Source organism: Pyrus communis, chromosome 15, assembly GCF_041283825.1.
Source record: "Pyrus communis isolate YQ-2024b chromosome 15, ASM4128382v1, whole genome shotgun sequence".
Lineage (NCBI taxonomy): Eukaryota > Viridiplantae > Streptophyta > Magnoliopsida > Rosales > Rosaceae > Pyrus > Pyrus communis.
This window is the reverse complement of record NC_142579.1, coordinates 18,658,817-18,684,141: the sequence shown is the minus strand read 5'-3', so window position 1 is coordinate 18,684,141 and position 25,325 is coordinate 18,658,817. Positions and strand designations below refer to the sequence as shown.

The following is a 25,325-nucleotide window of genomic DNA, read 5'->3' as shown; positions in this document are numbered from 1 at the left end:
ATGTAGCTGAAGATAGATCAACCTTATGAAAACCTTATATTTTAGAAGGAGGTTTTACTCAATGAAAACACTCTTTAAGAGAACTTTAACTTTAGCCGATGGTAACCAAGGAACTACCAATTTAACCTGGTAGGTCAGGAATGCTAGAGTTATCAATTTTATCTGGTTAACCGTTGGGGCTCATGCAACCCATGTCGAATTTAATCATATTAATGCTTCATAGTTTTTCAATTGCATGAGTATTGGCACCACGTTCTAATTGGTCGTGCCAATAAATCAAAGGATGTGTTTATTAAGTAATGGAAAATGCCAGAGAGATGGTAGACAATATTATACCACCTCTCTAATAGAGATATGACCTATAATGTTACAATGTGGTTTACCGAATATAATCTCCCTACCATTACCCAAAATGTAACGCCTCCCATCAGGTACTAAAATTTTATAAGATTTTATGCGATTTGGAAGTTTCACATCAGTTGTGTGCATAAAGAACCACCATACACCATATGAAAGAAACTTCCATGCCGGTGCAACTTCTTACCCTTCCTATCCGTCGTGTAATTGAGAGATAGGAAGGGTACGACAGTGACATCGGGGAGGGACATATTTTTTCATTGTATAGACTAAAAAAAAAGCAGCAATAACCCTGAACATCATTCCAGCTATACTCCTCGAGAAGTACAATCTTATGGAAAATGTAATATTACTTGATCTAATTTTCACACGACTTCAAACAAAATTCACAAGTGTAGCATACATAACCAAAAGGTGAAGATGGTAAAACGCCAAATAATTTAATCTATAAATTTATCAGTTATAAAACATCTTACGATGCGAAAAAGGAAAAAAATTCTGTGCCGCAAAGAATTTATCAAACAGATGAGCTCCGCGCATGGAGAGCTTCTTGTAGGCAGCTGGCTGCACCGTCGTAATTTAAGAATCCCATAAACCAGAACTCATGGTTATCGACGGAGATAACCTGAATGTACTTTTCAGCAGGATTGGATCTACTTGATGAAGGATTAACTGCTTTAAGCTGATGTAACGGGATAACCACCTATTAATATTCGAGACTAACGGGAAATTAGTTCAAATAACAGATAAAAACTCGTTGACCAAGTACAAACAAAAACTCAGAATTAGAACATAATATCTTCTGAAAACACTAAGTCGCCAAAATTATTATGTAAAAGAATAGGATAAACAAGTACAAAGTCTAATAGACCACATATCATTGAGATAAAATAAACAAAACATTTCAACAAGATAGTATTAATAAACAAAACATTTCAACAAGATAGTATTAACACTCCTGAAATTAACCCCACTCCCTAGTTTCCTTCTGCCAATGCAATCTGCAAAGTTGTTCCTTGTCTTTCTTTTCATGAATCATAACACAACACAACACATACAAAAGTACAAACATGATATGACTACAGAAATACTACCACCAGCAGTTGTGCGACTCAGCAGATTTTATAGGGTAAACTATCAATTGACCCCTTGAACTATTACTCCAGTTGAAATTGACCCCCCGAACAATTTTTTTGGTAAATTAACCCCCAGAACTATTTGAAATCAGCAATTGACTCCTTATCGGTAGATTCCATCCACTATTTTGTCAAATTCAATGGAAAATTAGTCTTTCCTTCATCAGTTCTTACTTGTCAACTATAACCACCAATGAAACTATGACACGTGAAAACAAAATAATGTGTAATGACAATGTGAGATGGTCTGTTATGTAAACATTTGGTTTTTTTATGTTTTCTTATTATGTTATATGTTTTTAAATTATTCTCTATCCATGTGTCAAAATTTTATTGATGGTTATAGCTGACAAGTAACAATTGATGATGAAATGACTAATTTGCCCTTGAATTTGACGGAATTGATTCCGCAATCTAACGGCAAGGGGTTAATTGACTGATTTTAAATAGTTTAGGGGGTTAATTTCAACTGGGGCGATAGTTTAGGGGATGAAACTGCAATTTACCCTATTTTATAATACACCTTCATCAAGAGTCAAGAAAATTATAAAAGGAAGAACATAAGAAAACAGAGTATAATTATTTACTATAGCCTCCCCCGATATACTAAAACATCAATCCTACCTGCAACATGGTAATTATTTATAGGTTTTGTTTACAATGCCAAGTGAATTCACTTGCTAATCTAGCCAAAACCTTCAACAATGTTGAACTAATGAAGATCACAAATTCACTGAAGATGACAAAGAACAAAAGTACAGAACCAAATAACACAAATCATGTTGAAGATTTAAGTGTCTAACTTGCAAACAAAAAAAATGCTGCTCATCCATTGGGATCTAGCATGTTATTCTTATGCTTGCCCCTCGAGACAAACTTCCTTTTGAACATCCATTCCAAATTCTATTGTCCTCATCGTTTGAGGTCAAATAACAAAAATGGTTAATGTGAGGCTAAACAATCTCATAAACAAGCTCACTTGAAGATTGAAACTCATGAACATTTTTTTCCTAAAAAGCCAAAACGCAGCTAGGCACTTGCCCAACTCTATGCAACATCTATTTCTTTTTTAGTAAGAGTCTTGAAGACTTTCTGTAAACAAAGTTGAAATGGAATACTTGCAGTACAGAGGTTCACAAGCTCCGATAGAATTACACCAGAACAAAAGTTATATACCTTAACTGTAGCATATTAAGTGTTGATATAGTCCTATCATTGTCGAATCTATGTTCCTTCACTACTTAGATGCAGAGTCACAGTCAAATTAGAACACAACGGTGTATTTCCCCAAGATGGCTAGTTGCACGATTTTCTAATATGAAAAACTATCACGATTTTCTAATTTGAAAAACTAGAAATTACTCAATAATGCATCCCTCAATATAGTTGCTAGTTAAATGGAATCCCATATTTGAAAAAACTTCAAATGACACAATAGTAAGGCATGTGCAAACTTACCTTGTAATAGCTCCATTCAGTTTGGCTCTCAGCTTTGTATGAAATGGGATTATCACTGCAATAGGCAAGTTTTGCAGTAGAAACATATAAAACTCCCATGACTGGACCAGCTGATGTGGACAAGTAGCATGCAAATGAATTTTGAAGTTGCTCCTCGGGAGTTGTCTCAAAAGTTGATCGAAAGATCTTCTCGTAACCACCTTCTGCAAGGACCTTTGTTCCTTGTGCAATTCTTCCCATGGCAGCGTCAGTGAAACTGGGGCTTGTTTTTACTAGCTTGAAAGAAAACGGGATGATTATCGACTTCATCCATCACAATCAATGCTTAGGATCAACAAAATGCACAAACTAAATTTTAAAACATAGAAAGAGGTAAGATAAACAGAGAAAAACAAATTGGGGAGATCAAGTAGAATGCAATCCCATTTTCTTTCATGAAAGCAGACATTTTTCTGGGCATTCAGTGTGAACAAAACAAAAGCATTCGATGGGATTAAGTTCAAACGGTTAGAAAAACTAGAGGTTGGTACTAAAAACCATAATGTACTTAACAACTTTCAAGCACCCCGCTAAGCGTTTTATAAGAATTTTGGCTAATCTTCCTCCCAAATTTTAAACTTTTGATTCTCATGTCAATCAAAAGATCTACCAAACAAAATTAGAACACACCACACCTGTACTTAATCCGAATAACCAGCAACGAGTAAGGCGTCGAAAAATTGAAATGTGAACCCCTAAATATATCTGTAAGAAATCGATGATAGTAATCCACCAAAACCATTAAATGGCAATAAACAAAACAACCAACTACGCCGATTTGAACCTAATCTTAATACAATTCCCATGATTTCGAAATATATATACATTGAAATTAATTGAAATATAGTAAATCAGCAGAGATCAACAAGAAAAAGAAGAAACAAAAAACAAGCAGAAACTCACAGTGCTGCCACGTGTTTCCAGCGAGATCCTCCGCCTTCTTAGTAGCCTCCCCCACCGACTTCCTCCATCTCCCAAACACGTTCCGTACAGTGTCCACGGAATCTAACCATGCACGCATACACATCAAATACTAATACACAAGCTTCAAATCTATATACGAATGAAAATACATATAAAAATACGTATGAAAATACGGAAGCACGGATACTGACCTTTGAATGAGAAAGATTGTGAGAGCATAGGGGAGGGAGCCACGTAGGGATTGGATCCCTGATGGGAAGAATGATCCGACGCAGCGGCGGTATTGTGGGAATCCGACACCAATTCCGGGCTCCAACGAACCGATTTCTTCGACCCCGAACCCGTGGGGGTGGAGACTGCCTCCGTCGAAGTCGGTTGAGCCTGAGCCTGCGAGGCCGTCATGAAGCTCGCCCAGTTCCGATCCCCGTTCGGAGCTTGGGCTGCGGCTTTCGGGTTCGGATCCTGGGCGGCCGGAGTGTGCGTTTTGGCGTCGGCCTCGTTGGTGGGCTTGGGCGGATCCATTGTTCTACAAGATTCCGGTGCGGACGCTGGATCGAATTGGCGCGTGATGATCTGTTTTCTCTGCGTGTGTGTGTGTGTGTGTGAGTGTGATTATTTTGATTTTGATTCTAATTTATTTTTGTGTTAATCTGGAATTTGTAAATTCGAGGGTTGACAGGGAAGAAATGGGATCATTGGAGGGACGCGTTTCGCGATAAGGACGGTAAAACTTTGATACCGATAGACTCTCGTTTTATAGGACTTCGGACCCACCGTTGATATTCCCTCTCTGAACTTCCACGTGTTTTTAAATTTTCTGTAAATGTACGAGTTTATTGAAGAAAGGTTCTTCAAATTTTAACTCAGACTTAACTTCTGTTCACAAAAGAAACATTCCTCTCTAATGAATTTTATAATCATTGCAGTTATACCAATGAACATATTAAAAAAAAAAAAACATAAGTGTTCAATTTCATTTATATTGTACAAATTCAATTTATGTATGTACTCCCAAGAAACATAAAATACTTTACTCTATTTCATATTTCACATATTGGGAGTAATTGAAAAAGTCAGACCCAATACAATACAAGTGAGAGAAATCATTTCCCTCTCTTTCCTTTTTTACGCCCCCACGTCGCCACATAGGAGGGACAACGGGATGTAAAAAAGGGGATCCTATCAACTTGGGAGTAAAATTTAAATTTTAGTTTCTAAATTTATCCCAACTTACTCTAACTCTTGGGCCAAAAATGACTTTTGGGCTAAAATTTATTTTTAGAGCAAATTCCGGGCAAGATTTAAAGTTAGTGGGCTTGCCCACTACTGTGCGTGGACGCACCCTAGAAGGAGACACACAAACAGCACAGATGCGCCCAATGCCCTCAACGCACGAGACGTTGATAGCGCGGGGGTCCCATGCACGTGGGTGTGTCAGCCAACATTATGAGCCCAACAACTATTTCTTTCTTCGAACGGTGGGGAGCAACGGACCGTTGGATGGAACCAACAGTCCAGATTCAAATTTTGTTAATTTTTAGTTTTATATTTATAAATTCATTAAATCTGATGCCTGAGACATAATGTGATCAAATCCAACGGGAAAAAAAAATTTAACGGCCCAAATTTAAATCTAACAGCTAAATAATTAAAAAAAATATATATTTATATAAAATTCACCCAAAAACTCTATAAAAGTTGTGGCCAATTTATGTGACAACGGTTAGAGAGGTGTGGCAAGAGAGAGAGTGTGTGGAGAAGTATGTGATATTTGAGGGTGTGTTATTTCCCCTACGCAATACCTTTATTTATAGTAATAAGAAAGAGAAGAATCCTTGTACTCGAAGGAAATACAGTCCTAATAGGAAGAGAATAACTAGTAATCAAATCTATCTAAGATTTACGCAATCACACTTTAATATAATATCTATAACTGTGAAATCCTGTCCCCGGATTTCACTTTTTAAAATTATGTATTTCATACTTGTATACGTAGTCTCAACCCATCTATATTTACAGCGTATAATTTTTTCGATTAATAAAAAGATGAAAACATCCCTAATGGACTAAACATGATTCTTCAAGATAGTATTTGATCCTACATATTTTTCCAGGTTTCTTGGCATATTCATATAGTATGTCTCAATACGAAAGCGTGGCGCACACGAAATCTGATTTGGAGTTATAATGAAGATTTTACGAACCCTTGAACGTTGAGGGCAATTGGTAATTTGACATTTGGAACATATGTGGCTTTGTTTTGGGTGCCATGTGGGACCCAGGGAGGAGTCCCCAATCTTCTGGAATGCTCTCCCTTTGCTTTTATCTCCCGAGATTCTTCTATCCCACGTTACTCACGAACTCTCTTTTCCTCCCGTGAACACCACACCACTTCCACCTCTCAAATTTTGGCATTTTGATTACTAGAACCACCACAATTTTTCTCTCCTCACCACAACGAACTGAGTTGTGGGTTATAATTTGTGAAGACTGAGCAAAAATTTGAGAAGAACCAAGTTTCAAAAGCACTGTTTTAAGCTGTGAGTTTCCCGATGTTTTTCTTGTTGATTTTGACTAATAAATCCGGTGAGTTACCCAGTTTTTCGCCCAACCAGTCGCCTTTCAAGTTTTTTTTTGGTCACCTTTGGCCACCATTTGGCTTCCAAACAAGCGACGATCGTTTGTGACGCCTCGATATTCGTACTATAGAGTCATAACGCGGACTACAGGTGAGTAACTTTAATATATTTATTACTGGTTATTACCCAACGTGCTCGTATACTTTATGGATACAACATGATTTTATAAATGTGTTTTATAATAAATTGTTACTTTTAAATTATCCCATTGATCTGTTTTATGAAATGTGATTTGAAATGCATATTTGAGATATGATTTGAATTGTATGTTTAGTATTATGTGATGAAATGTAAAGGCTAGTAGTAGATCGTTAACCCATTTTCATGGGGAGTTATTGCTTCGAAACTAGTTTCATATCTCGTTTCATCGTGCCATTTCTCGCTTTGTTGAGATGTTCTAAATTTAGTAACTTGTGTTTTGTCTTGTTACTTTGAGCCTTGTTAGTTATGTTTCTTGGACTCTACTCGGTTTCGTTGAGTGGTCCGGGACTAGGTTTCGCTGGAGTTTCGTTAAGTGGTCTGGTTCCCTGCTCCCTCTGGATTTTGTTGAGTGGTCCAGAATCTCTTATACTTTGCGATCTCGTTGAGTAGTCTGGAATCGTATGCTGCTTTAAATTTCGTTGAGTGGTCCGAAATCCCTTGTACTCCGCGATTCCGTTGAGTGGTCTGAAATAGTATCCCACTCCATTGAGTGGTCCGGAATCCCTTCTACTCTGTGATTTTGTTGAGTGGTCAAGAATCCCGCTTTGTAGTTTGGTTTCGTTGAGTGGTTCGGAATTTGATGTTGTTGGATTTCGTTGAGTAGCCTAAAATCACATTCATTGACTTCGTTGATTTGTTGATACTTGGAATTGTAGGCTTCGGTCGAACTATGTCACTCTAGCTCTACTTTTCAGTGTACTGTATGAATTATAAATTATGATCTTTGTGGTTTGTTTTACAAAGTTGATGGATGTTTGTGTGACTCCTTTGGTATTTCAGTGGTTTGTTTATGATTTTATAAAGAATGAATTGATATTTGATGTTTATAAACTGTGATCGATAGATAGGTTTTAATATTATCACATACGTCGAATTATTGAAACTCACACAAGCTTCACAGCTTATTTGGGTTGTTGTTTGCCCATTGCACCATTCCCACAGTTTAGGTGGCAATTGTGCAAGTTTTAATTGATATGGGAAGCTTCGGGGTAGCATTCAGAATTCAAAGCTTAGAGTGTTAGGTTATCGCTATGTCTTACATTGTACTTTCTTTTGGGAACCTACGGGCATGTCTTGGCCCTGTGTCAATATTGTAAATTTTAGTTTAGTGATTTAGTTTGTATTTCTGTGGCACCCCCTAAGTTGACCATCGCATGTCGATCCTAGATGTATGTTGGGATTGGGGCTTGACAATAACACTCTTCCTTAAGTGTGTAAATACTCAAGTAGATTCGTCATCAAGTAGGGTTGAGGAAGTCGACTCGTTGGCATCGATTTTGGGAACATGCTAGTCTTAGACAAAGGAATATGGAACTAAGTCTCACAAAAAACCCAATAACTATGATAAAACAAGAGGCGGGACAAAAATCCATAGTCTAAGGAAAAGTGCATGAGAATGTGCAAAGTCAAATGAAACGTGTACGGGACATACATCAAGAATATGACCAACCCAGGAAGGGGAAAATTCCTGAAACAAGAAACAAGAATACGTGTACAAAATATATTTTTTGTTTGTATTGATTTTGGGGTTACAATCTCTTTGTAATTTGATCCTCTGATTCTATCTTCGTAGGGTGTAGGTTTGTGGATGAGCTGTTGATCCAAAGGGCCGTCGGGGCTTGATCTAGGGATGAACAGTTGATGAACGGATCTTCAAGGGCTTTTGGGCTTGATCTTGAAGGCTGGGTGTATGGATTTCTTCAAGGGGCCGTCGGGGCTTGATCTTGAGGGTTGATGGATGAGCGGATCTTCAAGGGCTTTTGGGCCTAATCTTGAAGACTGAGTGTATGGATTTCTTCAAGAGGCCGTCGGGGCTTGATCTTGAGGGTTGATGGATGAGCGGATCTTCAAGGGCTTTTGGGCCTAATCTTGAAGACTGATTGGATGTGTGGATTTGTTGAGGTTGTTGATCCAAAGGGCCGTTGGGGCTTGATCTTAGGACGAACGGATGATGAACACTTTCTTCAAGGGGCCGTCGGGGCTTGATCTTGAGTCGGCGGAAGTTCTTCAAGGGCCGTTGGGGCTTGACCTTTGAAGGAGGATTTGACGAAGAACGAAGAGTGTTTTCTTGATCCTTCGGGATTTGCTTGAGAGCTTTAGAGTTTCGAGGCTTCAAGGTTTTGGTGTGATGTAAATTCCCTTCTTTCTTTCTCTTCTTCCTTTCTTTCTTCCTTTCGAAATGAATGCCTTGGCCTCCTATTTATAGAATTCCAAAACTTGATTTTTGGATTTAAATAATCAGATGAAATAAATCATTTCTGCCAGATATTGACACGTGTCCTATTTGATGACCTTTCCAATTTATTTCGATTTTTCGTTGAGTCACACGCTACATGTAAAATTTATGTGACACGTAAGCGTTGAAATTTTAATTATTGGTTAACATTCATTTCACCGAAATTTCGATGTCTACAAATGCCCCCACTTCAAGGCGCGTCGTTGACATGTGCTTGTCACGTGTATGAGATGCGTTTTGAAGTTCCTTAATGTAGATGTCGATCCAAGGGCCGTCGGGGCTTGATCTTGAATTGGGCTGGAAATTTCTTCAAGGGCCATCGAGGCTTGATCTTGAGTTCGACTGAAAGATTTTCTGGTTTCCTCCAATCGTTGATTTTCCTTTGTGCTACTCTTGAACTGGGCTGGAGGATTCTTTTGGTCTCCTCCGAAGGTCTGAACTTGCTCCTTTTATATGGAGTTGAATTTGATTCAAGGGTGGTGAACACTTGATTTTGAATCGGACTTGTGATTTCTTCAAGGGCCATTGAGGCTTGATCTTGAACTGGGCTGGAGGATTCTTCTGGTCTCCTCCGCTCGTTGATTTTCCTTTGTGCTACTCTTGAACTGGGCAGCAGGATTCTTTTGGTCTCCCCCCGAAGGTCTACGAGCGGTTTCAGGATATGGCAGGCAAGTACAAGGTGGAGGTGCTGACCTGTTTCTTTGTTCAATCTTTCCAATTCGTATTGAAGAGGGTTGGAAAGATTGAAGTTTCCTTGTCCCTTCTCTGGCAGTGTATCAACCGTTGAAGATGACTACTCGAGAGCAATACTAGGTAAGCAATCAGGAATAGATTCCAGGTAGTCGGTTCCAGATCGGAAGACTAACTCCAAGTGCCGCTGACTGCTCTCTTTCACTTTGCCATGCGAGTAATAACAAAGACAAAGGAAAAGACAGGGAAAAAGCATGATATGAGATACCTTTGCTTTCGAAGAAGCAGCAAATGAATCAGCACATATATTTGTTATGCTTGTCTCCACATGCTTCGATGTATCATTTTCACTTGCCTTACTTGCTCCCCTTTGCAGAAGTGGTATTTCCTTATGCAGGTTTAGCATCTTTTCTTGTAGTATTTGTCCTCCGATGCAGGAGTTGAATGCAACCTTTGCATTTAAATGGTGCTTCACTCCTTGGTGGCAACTGGTTTGAGTGGAGGTTCCGACATATTGCTTTCTTTGTCCTTGTCTTGGCAGGTGAGAACAAGGGCAAAGGAAAAGATAGGGAAAAAGCATGATATGAGATACCTTTGCTTTCGCCCTTGATGATATGAGATACCTTTGCTTTTGAAGAAGCGGTGAATGAATCAGCACATGCTTCAATCTATCGTTTCCTCCTGGGTCATCTGTACTCGAGGCATCTGGTATCTTCAAAGGTTGAATAGGTTTTCTCAAAGGAAGAAGAAGAATTGTGTATTTCGAGAGGCTTTGCTGGGAGTGCGCCCTCAGAGGTGAGGAAGAGTTGGGCATTTTCTTCAGGTCTGCCTTGCCATAAGAGACGAAGGTCGACACATATAAGGATTTCTTAATAGCAAGTGGTGGTACCGTTCTTTTACCCTCGTCGACAAACGTCTTTTCGATATCTGAACGAGCGCCTCTTCGATTTCTGAACGAGCGCCACTTTTGATAAAGTTGCACGCGTTTTCTGAAAAGCAGAGAAAGCGTCGCCGAACTTTGCGCTTGTCGGCTAAAGACGTGTAGTTGCGATGATGGCCTCCACGTGTTCTCGACTTTGTCAGATATCTTTTGACAAAGTTGAACGCGTTTTCTGAAAAGCTGCGAACGCGTCGCCGAACTTCACGCAGGAAAATCCGGATTTTTGAATCGGTGGTCGTGTCGCCTTGGATTTTTATAGCGGTATTGATCACCCCAACATTCACACTCTGAAGATTGCCCATTCTTGAAAAATTGTCTCCGACCCTTTGAAATTTTTTTTTTATATCCCTTCTCTTTGAACACCTTTGAAAAATGACTAACTCATCGAACCTTTGCTTAGATTTGAGTCTCAGCAGCGATCCGGTTGTGCCCCGTCAAGGTAATGTATGGCGCCCTTCTTTTTTATCTTCTAACGGTCCTCTTACAGGTGAAGACTCTGTGATGAAGGACGCAACAACAGCTACGATAGTAGCTAGGAACCTCCTCACTCCTGAAGATAGTCGGCTGCTTTCAGGACGGTCCGATGAGTTGGCCGTTCAAGAGTCCCTCGCTCTCAGTGTTCAGTGCGCAGGCTCTGTGTCCAACATGGGCCAACGCCTACTTGCTCGCTCCCGCCAAGTTGAATCCTTGATGGCGGAGGTGGAAAGTCTCAAGCAAGAGATCAAGCAGCTGAAGTATGAGAATAGAAGTTTGCACGTGCTTACAAACAACTATTCGACGGGCATGAAGAGGAAGCTTGATGAGCTGCAAGAGTCTGAAGGTCGGATTCAAAGTGACCGTCAAAGGTTTTCGTCTTTCCTCCAGAGGCACATTTTTCCTGGGTCTTCCAGCGTTTGGCCAAGTATTGAGGCCTCGAATGCTCTATCTTCGATGCCTCCCGCTCCGATGCCTTCCGCTCCGAGAGTTTTGCCAAATAATGGGGCTTCACGTGAACATCCTTTGTGAAAGCTCCAATCTTGTATTTTTTTATTTTTTTTATTTTTTATTTTTTTTCCATGTGTAAGCACATATCTGTAATTTATCAGAGATATTAATAAATAAACTTTATTTTATTTAGCGTAATGTGCTAAATAGAGCGTATATATATATATATATATATATATATATATATATATATATATATTATTTTTCCACATGGTGCCGGTGCACCAAGATCCCCCTTTTTTTTTTTATTATTTTTTTTATTGCTTTCGGTGGTACTGATCCACCAAGATAGATCTTTTTTTTTTTATTATATTTTTTTTCTTTGCTTTCGGTGGTACTGATCCACCAAGATAGATCTTTTTTTTTTATTAATAATATTTTTTTTATATATATATATTTCCCACATGGTGCAGGGAGGAAATGCAGAGGAGCTTGGAGTAGTAGGAGGTAAGAGACGGAGAAAGTCTTTGGGTGTGAGTTGCCAAACTTTGATTTTGTCAATCACCTTCAAAGGCAGCAGCAAAGGCAAGCAAATGTGAGTTGACAAACTTTGTTTTTGTTAATCACATTCACAGGCAGCAGCAGAGGCAAGCATATGTGAGTTGACAAACTTTGTTTTTGTTAATCACATTCACAGGCAGCAGCAGAGGCAGGCAGATGTGAGTTGACAAACTTTGTTTTTGTTAATCACATTCACAGGCAGCAGCAGAGGCAAGCAGATGTGAGTTGACAAACTTTGTTTTTTGTTAATCACATTCACAGGCAGCAACCATGGCGGAAGTGCAGAAGCCGGAGGCTGAGAATGCGGGTATCCTGGCTGCACAGGTGCTGACTGACCATAGCCTCCTGGAGTGCTGGGTGACTGAGCGGTTTGTCCATAAACTGCAGGATTTGCAGGAGGCTTTTGTGCTGGAGGTGCTTGAGCTGAATCACCCTGAATTCCGTAAGAGGGAGTGCGCTGCTCAACCTTAGAGAGAGACAAACTGCCCATACAGCAGCATGAAGATCTTACTGGGGTAGATGGGCAGTATGGAGAGCATGGACGAAGAGCTCAACGAAGACGCTGCAGACGACGTCGCTGGAGAGCTATTGAACTGCTGTTGCTGTTTGCTACAAGGGACGCCGCTTGCTGCGGAGGGAGTGCGCTGGAGCTTGTACCTGTGAAGTACATCTGCACAAACACGGAGTTCATCATTGCAGCGCCACATAGACAACTCAAACATAAGATCCTCTATCTGAGAATAGTACAAGTTTGCAGCCATCATTCTAGCCAGTAGGCAAACGTCCCTTGTGACCTCGGGAGTTACTCTTGGATTACCATCACGATCACCACCCATCCAGGAAGAAAACTGAATAAGTGGGGCGTTATGGGGAACACGCTCATTAATCCCAATATTCTTCAAAGCTGTATCCACACGACGGAGAAATTTTGGGACACCCTTCCAAATTGTCTCATGGAAATAGTTCATCCCCGCTCTCATCTCATCTTGTGGAGTGGGAGCTGTTCTTCGGATCTCATCCGTACGAAATGCAGCTTGGATCTCTCTCTGAAGTGCCTCATCAATCTCCTGCTTATCATTAGGAGTAATGTCTTTCGCGTACAACTGGGTTAAACAATTCCGAATCCTTCCGTGCTTCTGAAGTAAGGATCGACGAATTGATTGTGTAGGATGAGCAGTGAGGACCAGATCTACAGTCTGATTCTTGAGAGCATCGAAAACCTCTTGGGGGGACTTTCTTAGATCCCCTACAAGCCTCTTGAGAGTCTCTTCAATATCTGATTCAGTCGTTGCAGAATTTTCATCTGCAAAGTCACCCTTTTTCAGCTTGTTTGTCTGCGGTAAGCAATCTGGACCTCCTCAGCTAAGTTGGCCAAGCTAAGCATGTGAGCGAAGAATTTTGCAACAACAATAGAATCCCCTGGGTCCAAACTTGTCAGTACATTTCCAAGCTCTGATAGTTTTTTTCGGGTCATGCTTTCCTTCATACTCAGCAGAAAGCTCATAACATGCTTGAACCGTTTCCCTGAGATCCTCTCCATGTAAGTCTTGGAGAATATCCAGAAACCGATCCAAAAGCAGAGCATCGTCGGGTTTCGGGACCATCGTTGGGCACGATGGGTTCTTCTTCTCCACTTGTTCAAACATGGAGGATGATGGTTTCTTCTCAGTTGCATCTTTGAAGAGAGAAAGAAAAATGTCGAAAACCTCTTTAGACACCCAAGAGGTTGCAGGAGGCTGTGGGAAGGAGATTGAGCTCGTGGATGCTGCTGGCAGACTCGAATCGGCGCTCCGGCGAATATCGTCCTCGATTTCTTGCTGGGCCCTCCGGCGCTGGTTGAATTTCTCGGCGTTGGCGTTGGGAACCAGCTCCTGCAGAGCCTTCATTCTCTCTGCAATTCTCTCTCTCCGTCCGCATTCTCCACTCCCACATCATTCGGCACCGTCACGATAAGCTCCCCGTCCACGAAAACCGCGCTGGCCAACTCGGGTCGAGTCGATTCCGGCAGCCGAAACCTCCACATGTCGAGCTCGAGCTCGTCCAACGTCAATTCCGCCGATCTACTTTCGCGAACCACGATTTTGGTCACCCCGGGATGGATTTCGATGGTGTGGGTCCTTACGCCGTCGCCGATATTATCGGCTTCGGCGACGAATCGGAAGCAATCGGGATTCTCCTGGACCAGAACTTCAGCGTCGGACCGAAAGGGGAGCTCCAGGATCCGGCTGAAGACATGGGGGAGACGGCGGAGCTTCTTATGGGTCAGACCCAAAAGTGCCTGCGCTTCAGAAAATGGGTTTCTTGATCTGTATTGGACGGTGATGTTGCGCTTCCTGGGCATGGGGTGGACCTTCATGGTTGGCGGCTTCAGTGGCAGCTGCTGGGGACGGGGTTTGATTGGACAGGGTGCGGATGAGGTGCTGCATGCTTTGCAGCAACTTCATATTCTCGCATTTGGCAGCACAGTCCTGCCAACAACAATAATGCTTCTCCTTTTGCTACAGTCCTGCCAAAGATAGAGTGGAGTGTGGGACGGGGTTTTGAAGGGCTGAGGAGAAATGATGAGATTGGAGATTGAAGCCAAGGAGACGAGTACTCAGTCAAGCCCAAGGCCCATTGAAGGAATTGCATGCGGCTTGAGAGAAAGTAGGGCCCGGTTCTTTTGGGTATATGGGCCTTCATTATCAACACAACAATCCAGCCCACTATTTTGGGTTTGTCGACATTTTGCTCTTTTTTTTTTTTTTACAGGTGTAGAGAATATATATATATATTTTTTTTTAATACATAATAACATATGTATTTTTTTTTCTTTTCTTTTCTTTTGTAATAAAATTGACTTTCTTTAATGAAACATTTATTTATTTATTTTGATGTGACTGTACTTGAAGTTTTGAAGTTTCAAGTTGCCTACGTACTCTTCCAAAGAAGAGATCAAGTCATAACGTAGTTCAAATGAGTGATGGTTTTGATGATGATTTTGGTGATGATTTTGCCGTACACAGTTTATGCTCTTGCGGGCCAGGAGCGTTTGGTTATCGCCTTTTAAGCTCGTGCGAACGAGGAGCTTTTGGTGTCATTTGCAGTTTTAACTCGTGCAGACAAGGAGCTTTTGGTGCCGTTTGCAGTTTCAGCTCATGCAGGCAAGGAGCTTTTGGTGCCGCCTTTTATGCTCGTGCAGACCAGGAGCTTTTGATTGTCGCCTTTTAGGCTCGTGCGAACGAGGAGCGTTTGAATTTGTCAAACGATCCTAGAGAGGCATTCCTTGCAATCTTCATAGCAAGGAGTCTTGACTGAGTGATTGAAGAAGTCTTCTGGGAAGAAATCGCGCATCGTAATGGCAACGGACGATCTTTGTGTCATAATTTCATCATCCTCAACATTTTCATGTAGCTTTGAAGGTTGACGGTAGCTGCTTTGCCCCCTTTCCGATTGGTGAACTTGTGGAGGAGACCTATGTTTCTTGTGCATTTTCTTTGGAGTGACATAAGTCCATCCTTCAACTTCGCTTGACTTGACTGACATGGTTTTGGAGCATGCCCCCAGCGGTTGAGGTGAAGATTTTGAGTTCAAAGAGCCAGAAGTGACGGTGGTATAGTTTGACTTCACCACATCATTAAGATCTAGCTCGATGATCCCTTTCTGAGCCAACTTCATGATGAGATCTTTTAGCACAAAGCACTTTTCTGTCGGATGACTAATGAAGCGGTGGAATTTACAGTACCTTGGACTGTCAGTACGGTTCATATCTTCTGGCCGTTTACACTCAGGTAGGTCGATCACCTTTTTTTCCAGCAAGTCATCTAGCATGGCAGCCACGTCAGAGTCGGGGAATGGATAAGTCTTCTCCTCAAGCTCCTTCAAAGTGCGTCTACGTATCTCTTGATCACGAAAAGCTTCGGTTTGAATCGCCTTGCCTCGTGTATGGGTTTTGACTGGAGTTGTGTTGACCGTCATCGCTTCCTTGGTGGGTTTCCACGTAGCCTTATCCACCTTTGGCCCCAAAACTTTGTCATTCTTGTAGTCGGCGATCTGCTCTTTCTTCCCATGACGGGTGATGCTTAACTCCATATCATGGGCGCGGGTGGCTAACTCCTCAAATGTTCGTGGTTTGATGCCTTGAAGGATGTAGTGTAGTCCCCACTGCATGCCTTGAACGCACATCTCGATGGCGGAGGTTTCAGAAAGCCGATCTTTGCAATCCAGGCTTAATGAACGCCATCTATTTATGTAGTCGATGACAGGTTCATCTCTCCACTGTTTCGTACTGGTCAGCTCTAGCATGCTTACAGTACGACGAGTGCTGTAGAAACGGTTGAGGAATTCCCTTTCTAGCTGGTCCCAACTGTTGATAGACTCGGGTTCGAGGTCGGTGTACCAGTCAAAAGCGTTACTTTTCAGCGAACGCACGAACTGTTTGACGAGGTAATCCCCCTCTGTCCCAGCATTGTTGCAAGTTTCAATGAAATGGGCGACATGTTGCTTCGGGTTGCCTTTTCCATCGAACTGCATGAATTTTGGGGGCTGATAACCCCTTGGCATCTTCAAAGCATCAATCCTCTTGGAGTAAGGCTTTGAGTACAGTACGGAGTCGTGCGAGCTTCCTTCGTACTGTGTCTTGATAGTGCTTGCAATCATCTCCTGTAGCTGCTGGATAGAGAGAGATCCCATGGATGTCATTGCTTGGTCTGGCTTCGGCTTCTCTTCAGCTTTCTCCACTGGTGGCTCCTCTTCTTCGTCACCTTCTTTCTTTAATAGGCCAATATTTGGGTCGACTTTTACGTCGGGCAGTGCATCTAGTTGGTTGACAAGTGCGGCAATCTGCAAGTCCTTCTCTTCCACAGTCTGTGTGAGCTTTGCGATTGCTTCATTCATCTGAGCTAGCTGTTCTTCAACAGAGGTGACGCCGATGGTCATGACTTGTGCAACCAATAGGCAAGACTTTGCTTCAGACATCCAGGGTGCTGATGAAGAAACCCATTGGCCATTTTGGGATGTCATCTTATGCGCCTTAGCAGCATGCTTTGGTGCCCCCAGCAAGGTTAGGTTGATGATAGACTCGCGCCTTTGATGTTCCCTTTGCTCGCTTAGCGGTACCAATTTTGAAGCGGCATGTTGATGAGTGGTTGTGGTGCCAATGGATGCTCCATTCGTGGCAGAAGTGCTTATGCTTCTTCCCTTGGTGGTTGCAAGAACGGCTTGTCCCTTGCTTGATGCCATTGATTTTGGAGGTGTGCTTTGGTTGTTGTCAACTCCGTAACCATGCTCCTTCAACTTCTTTTGAGTTTTGGTGAGGTCGCGATCTTTGTCGTTGACGGTGTTTGAAACCTTCTTTCCAAGATTTGAAGAGGAAGCAAAGTCATGCCTAGCCTTTGACATGAGTTCGTAGGCATTTGGGTTGAAGCCTTCTTCGGTCCTCTTAGTTGGAAGAGAGCTTGGTTTCACCATGACACCATGTTGCGCCTCCAAACGGTTGATGAATCCGGCGGTTTGCAAGTTTTTCTCCTCTGCAATCTTTATCAGCCTTGCAATTGTTTCCTTCATCTGAACCAGCTGTTTTTCAATGGAGGTAGTGCCGATAGTCATGACTTGTTCTTTGTTTGAAGCCATGGACTGTGCTTGAATATCTTGAACGGAGACAGAGATGAGAGGTAGAGATCGTCCCACTGGGCGTGCCAAATTTGTGAACACAGAAAATTCCTGAAACAAGAAACAAGAATACGTGTACAAAATATATTTTTTGTTTGTATTGATTTTGGGGTTACAATCTCTTTGTAATTTGATCCTCTGATTCTATCTTCGTAGGGTGTAGGTTTGTGGATGAGCTGTTGATCCAAAGGGCCGTCGGGGCTTGATCTAGGGATGAACAGTTGATGAACGGATCTTCAAGGGCTTTTGGGCTTGATCTTGAAGGCTGGGTGTATGGATTTCTTCAAGGGGCCGTCGGGGCTTGATCTTGAGGGTTGATGGATGAGCGGATCTTCAAGGGCTTTTGGGCCTAATCTTGAAGACTGAGTGTATGGATTTCTTCAAGAGGCCGTCGGGGCTTGATCTTGAGGGTTGATGGATGAACGGATCTTCAAGGGCTTTTGGGCCTAATCTTGAAGACTGATTGGATGTGTGGATTTGTTGAGGTTGTTGATCCAAAGGGCCGTTGGGGCTTGATCTTAGGACGAACGGATGATGAACACTTTCTTCAAGGGGCCGTCGGGGCTTGATCTTGAGTCGGCGGAAGTTCTTCAAGGGCCGTTGGGGCTTGACCTTTGAAGGAGGATTTGACGAAGAACGAAGAGTGTTTTCTTGATCCTTCGGGATTTGCTTGAGAGCTTTAGAGTTTCGAGGCTTCAAGGTTTTGGTGTGATGTAAATTCCCTTCTTTCTTTCTCTTCTTCCTTTCTTTCTTCCTTTCGAAATGAATGCCTTGGCCTCCTATTTATAGAATTCCAAAACTTGATTTTTGGATTTAAATAATCAGATGAAATAAATCATTTCTGCCAGATATTGACACGTGTCCTATTTGATGACCTTTCCAATTTATTTCGATTTTTCGTTGAGTCACACGCTACATGTAAAATTTATGTGACACGTAAGCGTTGAAATTTTAATTATTGGTTAACATTCATTTCACCGAAATTTCGATGTCTACACCTAATCAAAACCTCATTAGGTAGCAAAAGCCGAAAGGGAAAAATGCTTATAATCATAGGAAAAAAAAAGTATATTAAGATCAAGCAAGTATACATAAAGATATTTCCCCTGAGTTTGACATAATTCCAAAGAGAATTAACAATGTTACAGCTCAGAAATTTTACGCATACTTATTCCTTGAACAAGTTTTTGAAACATCGTCCTCAGTAGTGATTTGGTGAAAAGGTTGGCCAGGTTGTCTTGGGAATGGATTTGCGTGACTTCAATATTCTGATGCTCTTGTTGCTGATGTGAGAAGAAAAACTTTGGCGTAATGTGCTTGGTGTTGCCTCTTTTGATGAATCCCTTATTCAGTTGTTTGATACATGCTACTTATCTTCATAGATCGTTGTAGGGACATCAACGATGGGAAGAAAATCTCAAGTGCTTCGAATGTAACCCACAACTGCTCTCAGCCAGAAGCATTCATGAGTAGCTTCATGCAAGGCGAGTATTTTAGTGTGGTTCGAAGCAATGGCAGTTAAGGTTTATTTGGTTGACCTCCAAGATATTATGTTGCCTCCAACGGTAATGGTAACCCATTTCAGAGCGTGCCTTATGCAGGTCAAATAAGTATCTTGTGTTTGCATAGCCAACAAGGCGAGAATCGATTCGAGAACTGAGAGGGATTGCTCAACCTCTCAAGGATTTATAGGGATTGAACAAACCCAAATCTATCGTACCTTTAAGGTAGCGGAAGATGTCTTTAACACCAGTTTAATGTTTACGTGTCGGTACATTACTGTATCTTGCTAAAAGATTAACAACGAAGGAGATGTCAGGTCTAGTGCACTAAGTTAAGTACAATAAAATGCCTATCACATTAGATAAGGAACTTTGGGTTCCAAAATCTCTTTTTTATCCTCATTCAGAAGGAAGGGATCTCGTTTTGCATCTAGCGATTGAACAACCATAAGATTACTTGAAAGCTTCGCTTTATCCTCATTAAAACGGCGAAACACCTTCTAGGTGTAGTTCAATTGATGTACTAGGATTCCATACGAAAAATGCCCTATCTCAAGGCCGAGATAGTATTGAGTTTTCATAAGATGTTTCATCTCAAATTTCGACTTCAGGTGCGCAACAATTTGCTCAAGCTCTTCAGGAGTCCCAATAAGATTCATGTCGTCGACATAAACTTAAACAATCGCAAAATTGGAATACGACTTCTTAATGAACACACAAGGCATAGTTTGTTGTTCACATACCCCTGACTTATCAAATATTCATTCAGACGGTTATACCACATCCCCCAGGATTGCTTTAATCCGTAGAGTGAACACTTTAGCCAAATGGAGAGCGTGTTTGTGGTCTAAAACCATTTGAACCAGTCAATGTAAGTCATTCGGGAACCTTCTTATAGATTTCCATATCTTGATCCCCATAAAGATACATGGTTACAACATCAATAAGTTGCATATCCAGTTTTTGGAAACTACCAAACTGACAAGGTATGGAAAAGTAATCCATAATGGGTGAATAAGTTTCACCATAGTCAATCCCAAGGTGTTGAGAGAAGCCTTGCACAACAAGACGAGCTTTGTAATGCATAATTTCATTGTTCTCATAACGATTCTTAACGATAACCCAGTTGTAGCCAACGGGCTTCACATGTAGAGGAATAAGAGTTACAGGCCCAAACACCTTACGTTTTGCAAATGAATCGAGTTCGACTTGGATTGCTTGTTTCTAGTTTGACCAATTAGTGATACGTCGACATTCATCAATGGAACGAGGGTTCAATGTCATCGTTTAGTATGATCTCAATAGCTATTGCATATGCTAATGCATCATTGACTATCGTCTCGTTTCTACACCAAACATCATCTAGCTAGCATAATGGACCAAAATCTAGCAATTCTTGGGAGAGGATTCGTCATCTCTAGGACGCTTCCATAATCTAGAATTTCCTCATGCGTTGGATAGAATGAGTAGGCAATGGTCGGATTCACGGTAGGCTCAACCACCTCGGACGTGGGTTTATTGTTCCAGGGTTGTGAATAGCCACTAATGTACGTGGATCAACCACTAGGGTGTCCCAGGCCTCCAAGAGGGAAGTCTGTGGTACATCCATCTTTGCAAGAACATTCACAATTGGTATATGTAATCTTGTCACTCTCGCTAGATTAGTGAAAGCATTTGGCATGCTCTGAGCTACATTATGAAGATTTAGAATGCGTTGCACTTAAATCTCAAACTAGTCATTGCAGGGATCTAAATGAAACAAATTAGGAGCCGTCCATGATAAGTCGCGTCGTTTGTTTAAAGCGTTGACGCTCTTATCTCCCCCTAACGACAGGAAGATTGTCTCATAGAAGTGACAATTCGTGAAATAAACGGTAAATGGATCGCTTGGCAAAGGTTCTAAGTATCGAATGATAGAAGGAGAATCATAACCGACATATATTCCATCATTCTCTAAGGACCCATTTTAGTACATAAGGGCGGTGCAATCAGCACAACCAAAAACCCACAGATGTGATACGTCAGGTTCGTATTCGGTAACTAATTGAAGGGCGTTATATGGTTAGGTTGCGATAGGGCTTAAGCAAACCAACATGGCTGCGTGCAATATTGGATGGCCCCAAGTAGTGATCGGGAGCTTGTTATGTATGACCAACAATTGAGCAATCATTTGAAGGTGCTCAATGAATGCCTCTGCCAGATCATTTTGGGTATGAACATGGGGTACTGGATGTTCAACTTCAATCTTAACCGACATGCAATAGTCATAAAAAAATTTTGATGTGAATTCTCCAGCATTATCCAATTAAATAGATTTGATCGGATAATTAGGGTAGTGAACCCTGAGCATAATAACCTAAGCCAACAAATTGGAGAAGGCAGTGTTTCTTGTGGACAACAAACACACATGTGACCAAAATATGGAAGTATCAACCAATACCATAAAGTATCTAAATGGTATGTAGGGAGGTTGAATCAGTCTATAAATATCCCCCTATATCCTTTGTAAAAAAAATAGAAGGATTCGAAAACTTAATGATAAGTCTTCCCATGGAGCAGGTTTGACATGCGATATAGTTCTAACTCAAACCTACACTTTGGGTTAGAGGATGCCCATATGAAGATTTGAGAATATAGTGCATCACAATTCATCCAGGGTGTCCGAAATGATCATGCCAAAGATAATTTTGTGCGCAATCTTTGAGGTAGGGCCGGCCACATAGTGGCTTTCTATGGGCATATGATTGTAGTATACAGACCACTCGGGATACGTTCCATCTTCTCTAGAATACGCTTCTGGCCATATTCGTAGGAAGTGAAGCATAAAAAAATTGTTGTATTAAAAGCATCTCCCATGCAAGACATATTCTTCAACGTATATTTTAATATTTAAGTTGAGAATGAGTGATGAGTTTGAGAGTTTCCATCTTCGTTGCAAAGACTTATACTCTTGGACATATATTCTTATATTTTCAATTTCAAGATTTGAGTATTTAGTTTGGAGAAGAAAATATTGGGGTCATAAATCATTTTGAGTTTCAACAATTTGTGTATGTTAATTGGAGATGGTTGGAGTCAAAACTCAAATCTTACTAGTCTTTGCTAATTAATATTTATCCTTCTTTGACCGAAAACTTAACATATGAGTTTTTAAGTCTCTAGTGTACCTGATTCCTAAGGCCTCGTTTGACAGCTTGGACTGTACTGACTATTTCAGTCAGATAGGATAATTTGTCACTGGACTGTACTAACTAAATTAATCGGATATTTGGTGCAGTATCGTGCTGATAACCATATTATTTATAATTTGTTTGTTACTGTATCTGATAAGAGATTGGATTATATTATTTTTACTAAAAAAAATTTGATGACTAAGGAAAAAAAAGGAATTTTTTTTTTATAAAAATTCACAACAACCAAATGCATCAAATTAAATAAAAATAGTCTTGATATTGCATTTTCTATTTGTCCTTTATTTAAATCAAATTATAAAAAATAAAAAATAAAATAAAATCCTTTCTTCCCCAGATCTTCTCCACCGCACAGGATTCCCTAGGATTCACCACACCAAATGGGATGGACAACAAAATCAGCATAGACCCTATACCCTAGACTTCTTCCGAAATGTTCTATGCATTGCTCCTTGATCTCTCGCATTTCTTTCCATGAGGAGTCAACCCAATTCCAACGGTGCTGCGGTGATGTTGGGCAGTAGGTGAATGCAGGCGATGCTCCGACGACATGGGTTTCAGTCGGATCTAGTTCAAATCCAGGATCAATGGCACGCGAACCCGTGCGGATCCCGCGACGAGGACCTGCAGAGGAGGGCGACGGCCGCGACGAGAGATTGAGGAGGAAGGCGACAACTGTGGAGTGCTAAAGGAAGAAGAAGATGAAGAAGAAAGGAGAAGGAGGAAGAAGAACCTGGGATTGAGAATGGCAACGGAAGTGAGTTTGCAGAACGATGCGAGAGAGCCAGACCGATAGAGCGAAGACACATACCCAACTAATAATACATAGGTTATAAAAGATGCAGGCCCAATTTAAGTAATACAGGTCCTATTTAGTACATAGTTGCATCAAACACCCGGCTCCGTATAACTTATCATATTCGATTCCTTATACAGACTGCCAAACGAGGCCTAAGTCGATGGTATATTGAAGATACTGTAATAATAAATTCAAAGGTTACAATGTAACTAAAAATCATAACAGTATTGAAAATTGTCAAAACCATCTGTTAAAAAAAAAAAACAATTGTCAAAACCATTGAGGGAAATCCATATTTTCAAAGGCCAAAAGGCCCAATTCTTTTCTCAGCTCCAATTGTTGTTGTTTTATTTCAACAGTTTGCCCATTGCCAAACCTCCGATTGCTAGCAAGCGTTGATTAGGAGCCAAACCACTTCAACTAGCAGTGAAACGAGCTTTGATTAGACCTAACTTGAACTCAATCTCTTACCTTCGATTGCTATCACTAAATCTTAACACTATGAATGCACGGACATAACTTCTATATCAAGATCACATGTGTCATATAATCCAAAGAGGTGTCTGTATGCGATTTATAATGAGGATATAATAATAATTTTCTTCTTCCCTTATAAACCAATTTCATTAACGTTAAAGACAATCAAACAATTTCTTAATCTAATCATATAATTATAAGGAGCATGAAGGCAGTATATCATTAACTATGACATTTTTTGTAAGCTTTAATATGTTTCATGGTTATCAAAACACCTTAATCACTAACCTAATAGAACCAATCAATTACAGATTATATATATATATATATATATATGTAATTACACAAATTATATTGAAATACAATTACAATATATAAACACACCACAATATGAATAATAAACGAAGTTGTAAATAAATCACAACAATTATCACTGACTTGATTTTGGAAGATAGAGGCTTGCAATAGCAATTTCCTAAGACAGAAATACACTCCTACACCAGTGCAGTAGTTCACAGCATCTATCTTGAATGACACAACTATCTAATCCAAATTCTTGAACTCAAACTTGGATTCTTGGCGAATTTATATATGTTTCTTTATGAAAAATGGAAGAGTGCGTTGGAATTGTATTAATATGTTTCTGATATCATAATCATATTTATAATAGCGTTTCACCAACAGTTATGGTTGTTTAAGTCAATCTTATCCATTTAGAAAAGATGTAACTGTTTTCTGTAAACAGCCTTATCCTTTCGGAAAAAAACTGAATCTTAAAAACAAAAATGTAAAAATCGTACTTGTGTTTTTTGTCTGTCCGTAGATGCCCATCTTTGACATTTAAAGTATACACCCAAATCCTTCCCAAGTCCAAGGCCTAAGGTCCATGACTTCGGCTCAATTCCTTTCAAACAATAAGCGAGTGTACTCACTTATAAAGAGGGAATAGAGAGTTTATGGGTGATGTGAGACAATGGTCCCTCATAAGTTCCAACATTACCTGGAGAAGAAACCATCTTGAACTTGTAGAGATAACATGAGAATGAGGACTAAAATAGGCGAAGGCTTTTCTATGCGCCATAGTTCCTTATCCACAAACTAATGTGGAGTTCAAAGGTTGTGGTTATGATAGCAACATTGTTCTAAAAACTCTCACCTAGCGCCGTCTAGGCCCCCCCTAGGTGCTAGGCGGCTGGCCATCGCCTCCTATTAATGCTTAGGCGTTTGAAAATTAAGAAAATGCGTCTAGACTTGCTTAGGCGCCCATCTAGGTCGCAACTCTTACAGTCTTACTTAGACAAAAAATAGATAGATTTCCTTTTTCATTTTATTTTTTTAATAAATTGGAAGCGACTTGTTGAATATTTGGGTGAGCACTCATTATATTATTGTTCCCATGTTTTCAATATGTTCTAATATAATCTATATATCATTCTATTTTTCAATTTATGTATCTCAATACAATTATGTATTTTTTAAATATAGACATGCACTTATTTATACAATATATAATAAGTTTACTTATATAACAGTATGAACAGGGACATAAACCTTATATATAGTGCTCAATTCTAAGGGTGGACTCGAAAAACCAAAAACCAA

At 40.5% G+C, this 25,325-nt stretch overlaps 2 protein-coding genes and 1 pseudogene across 3 annotated transcripts; all 3 read right to left on the bottom strand.

The window, feature by feature from the left end:
* Positions 1–644: 644 nt before the first annotated feature.
* Positions 645–4,640, bottom strand: LOC137736903 (GLABRA2 expression modulator). Of its 2 annotated transcripts, none has more exons than XM_068476229.2 (4): positions 4,106–4,640; positions 3,894–3,995; positions 2,952–3,223; positions 645–1,076 (listed from the first exon to the last, which is right to left on the bottom strand). In XM_068476229.2, exons 1-4 carry the CDS (start codon positions 4,434–4,436, stop codon positions 1,035–1,037), a joined length of 747 nt encoding a protein of 248 aa, XP_068332330.2. In that variant the 5' UTR covers positions 4,437–4,640; the 3' UTR covers positions 645–1,034. The 2 variants fall into 2 exon arrangements, with proteins under 2 accessions (XP_068332330.2, XP_068332322.2); XM_068476221.2 differs by having other exon boundaries at positions 645–1,060.
* A 7,932-nt stretch (positions 4,641–12,572) lies between these two features.
* LOC148690623 (phosphoenolpyruvate carboxylase pseudogene) lies at positions 12,573–13,687 on the bottom strand (annotated as a pseudogene).
* A 300-nt stretch (positions 13,688–13,987) lies between these two features.
* On the bottom strand, positions 13,988–14,486 carry LOC148690622 (uncharacterized). Its single transcript, XM_088684969.1, has one exon. It carries the CDS (start codon positions 14,459–14,461, stop codon positions 13,988–13,990), a length of 474 nt encoding a protein of 157 aa, XP_088541095.1. The 5' UTR covers positions 14,462–14,486.
* Positions 14,487–25,325: the final 10,839 nt, after the last annotated feature.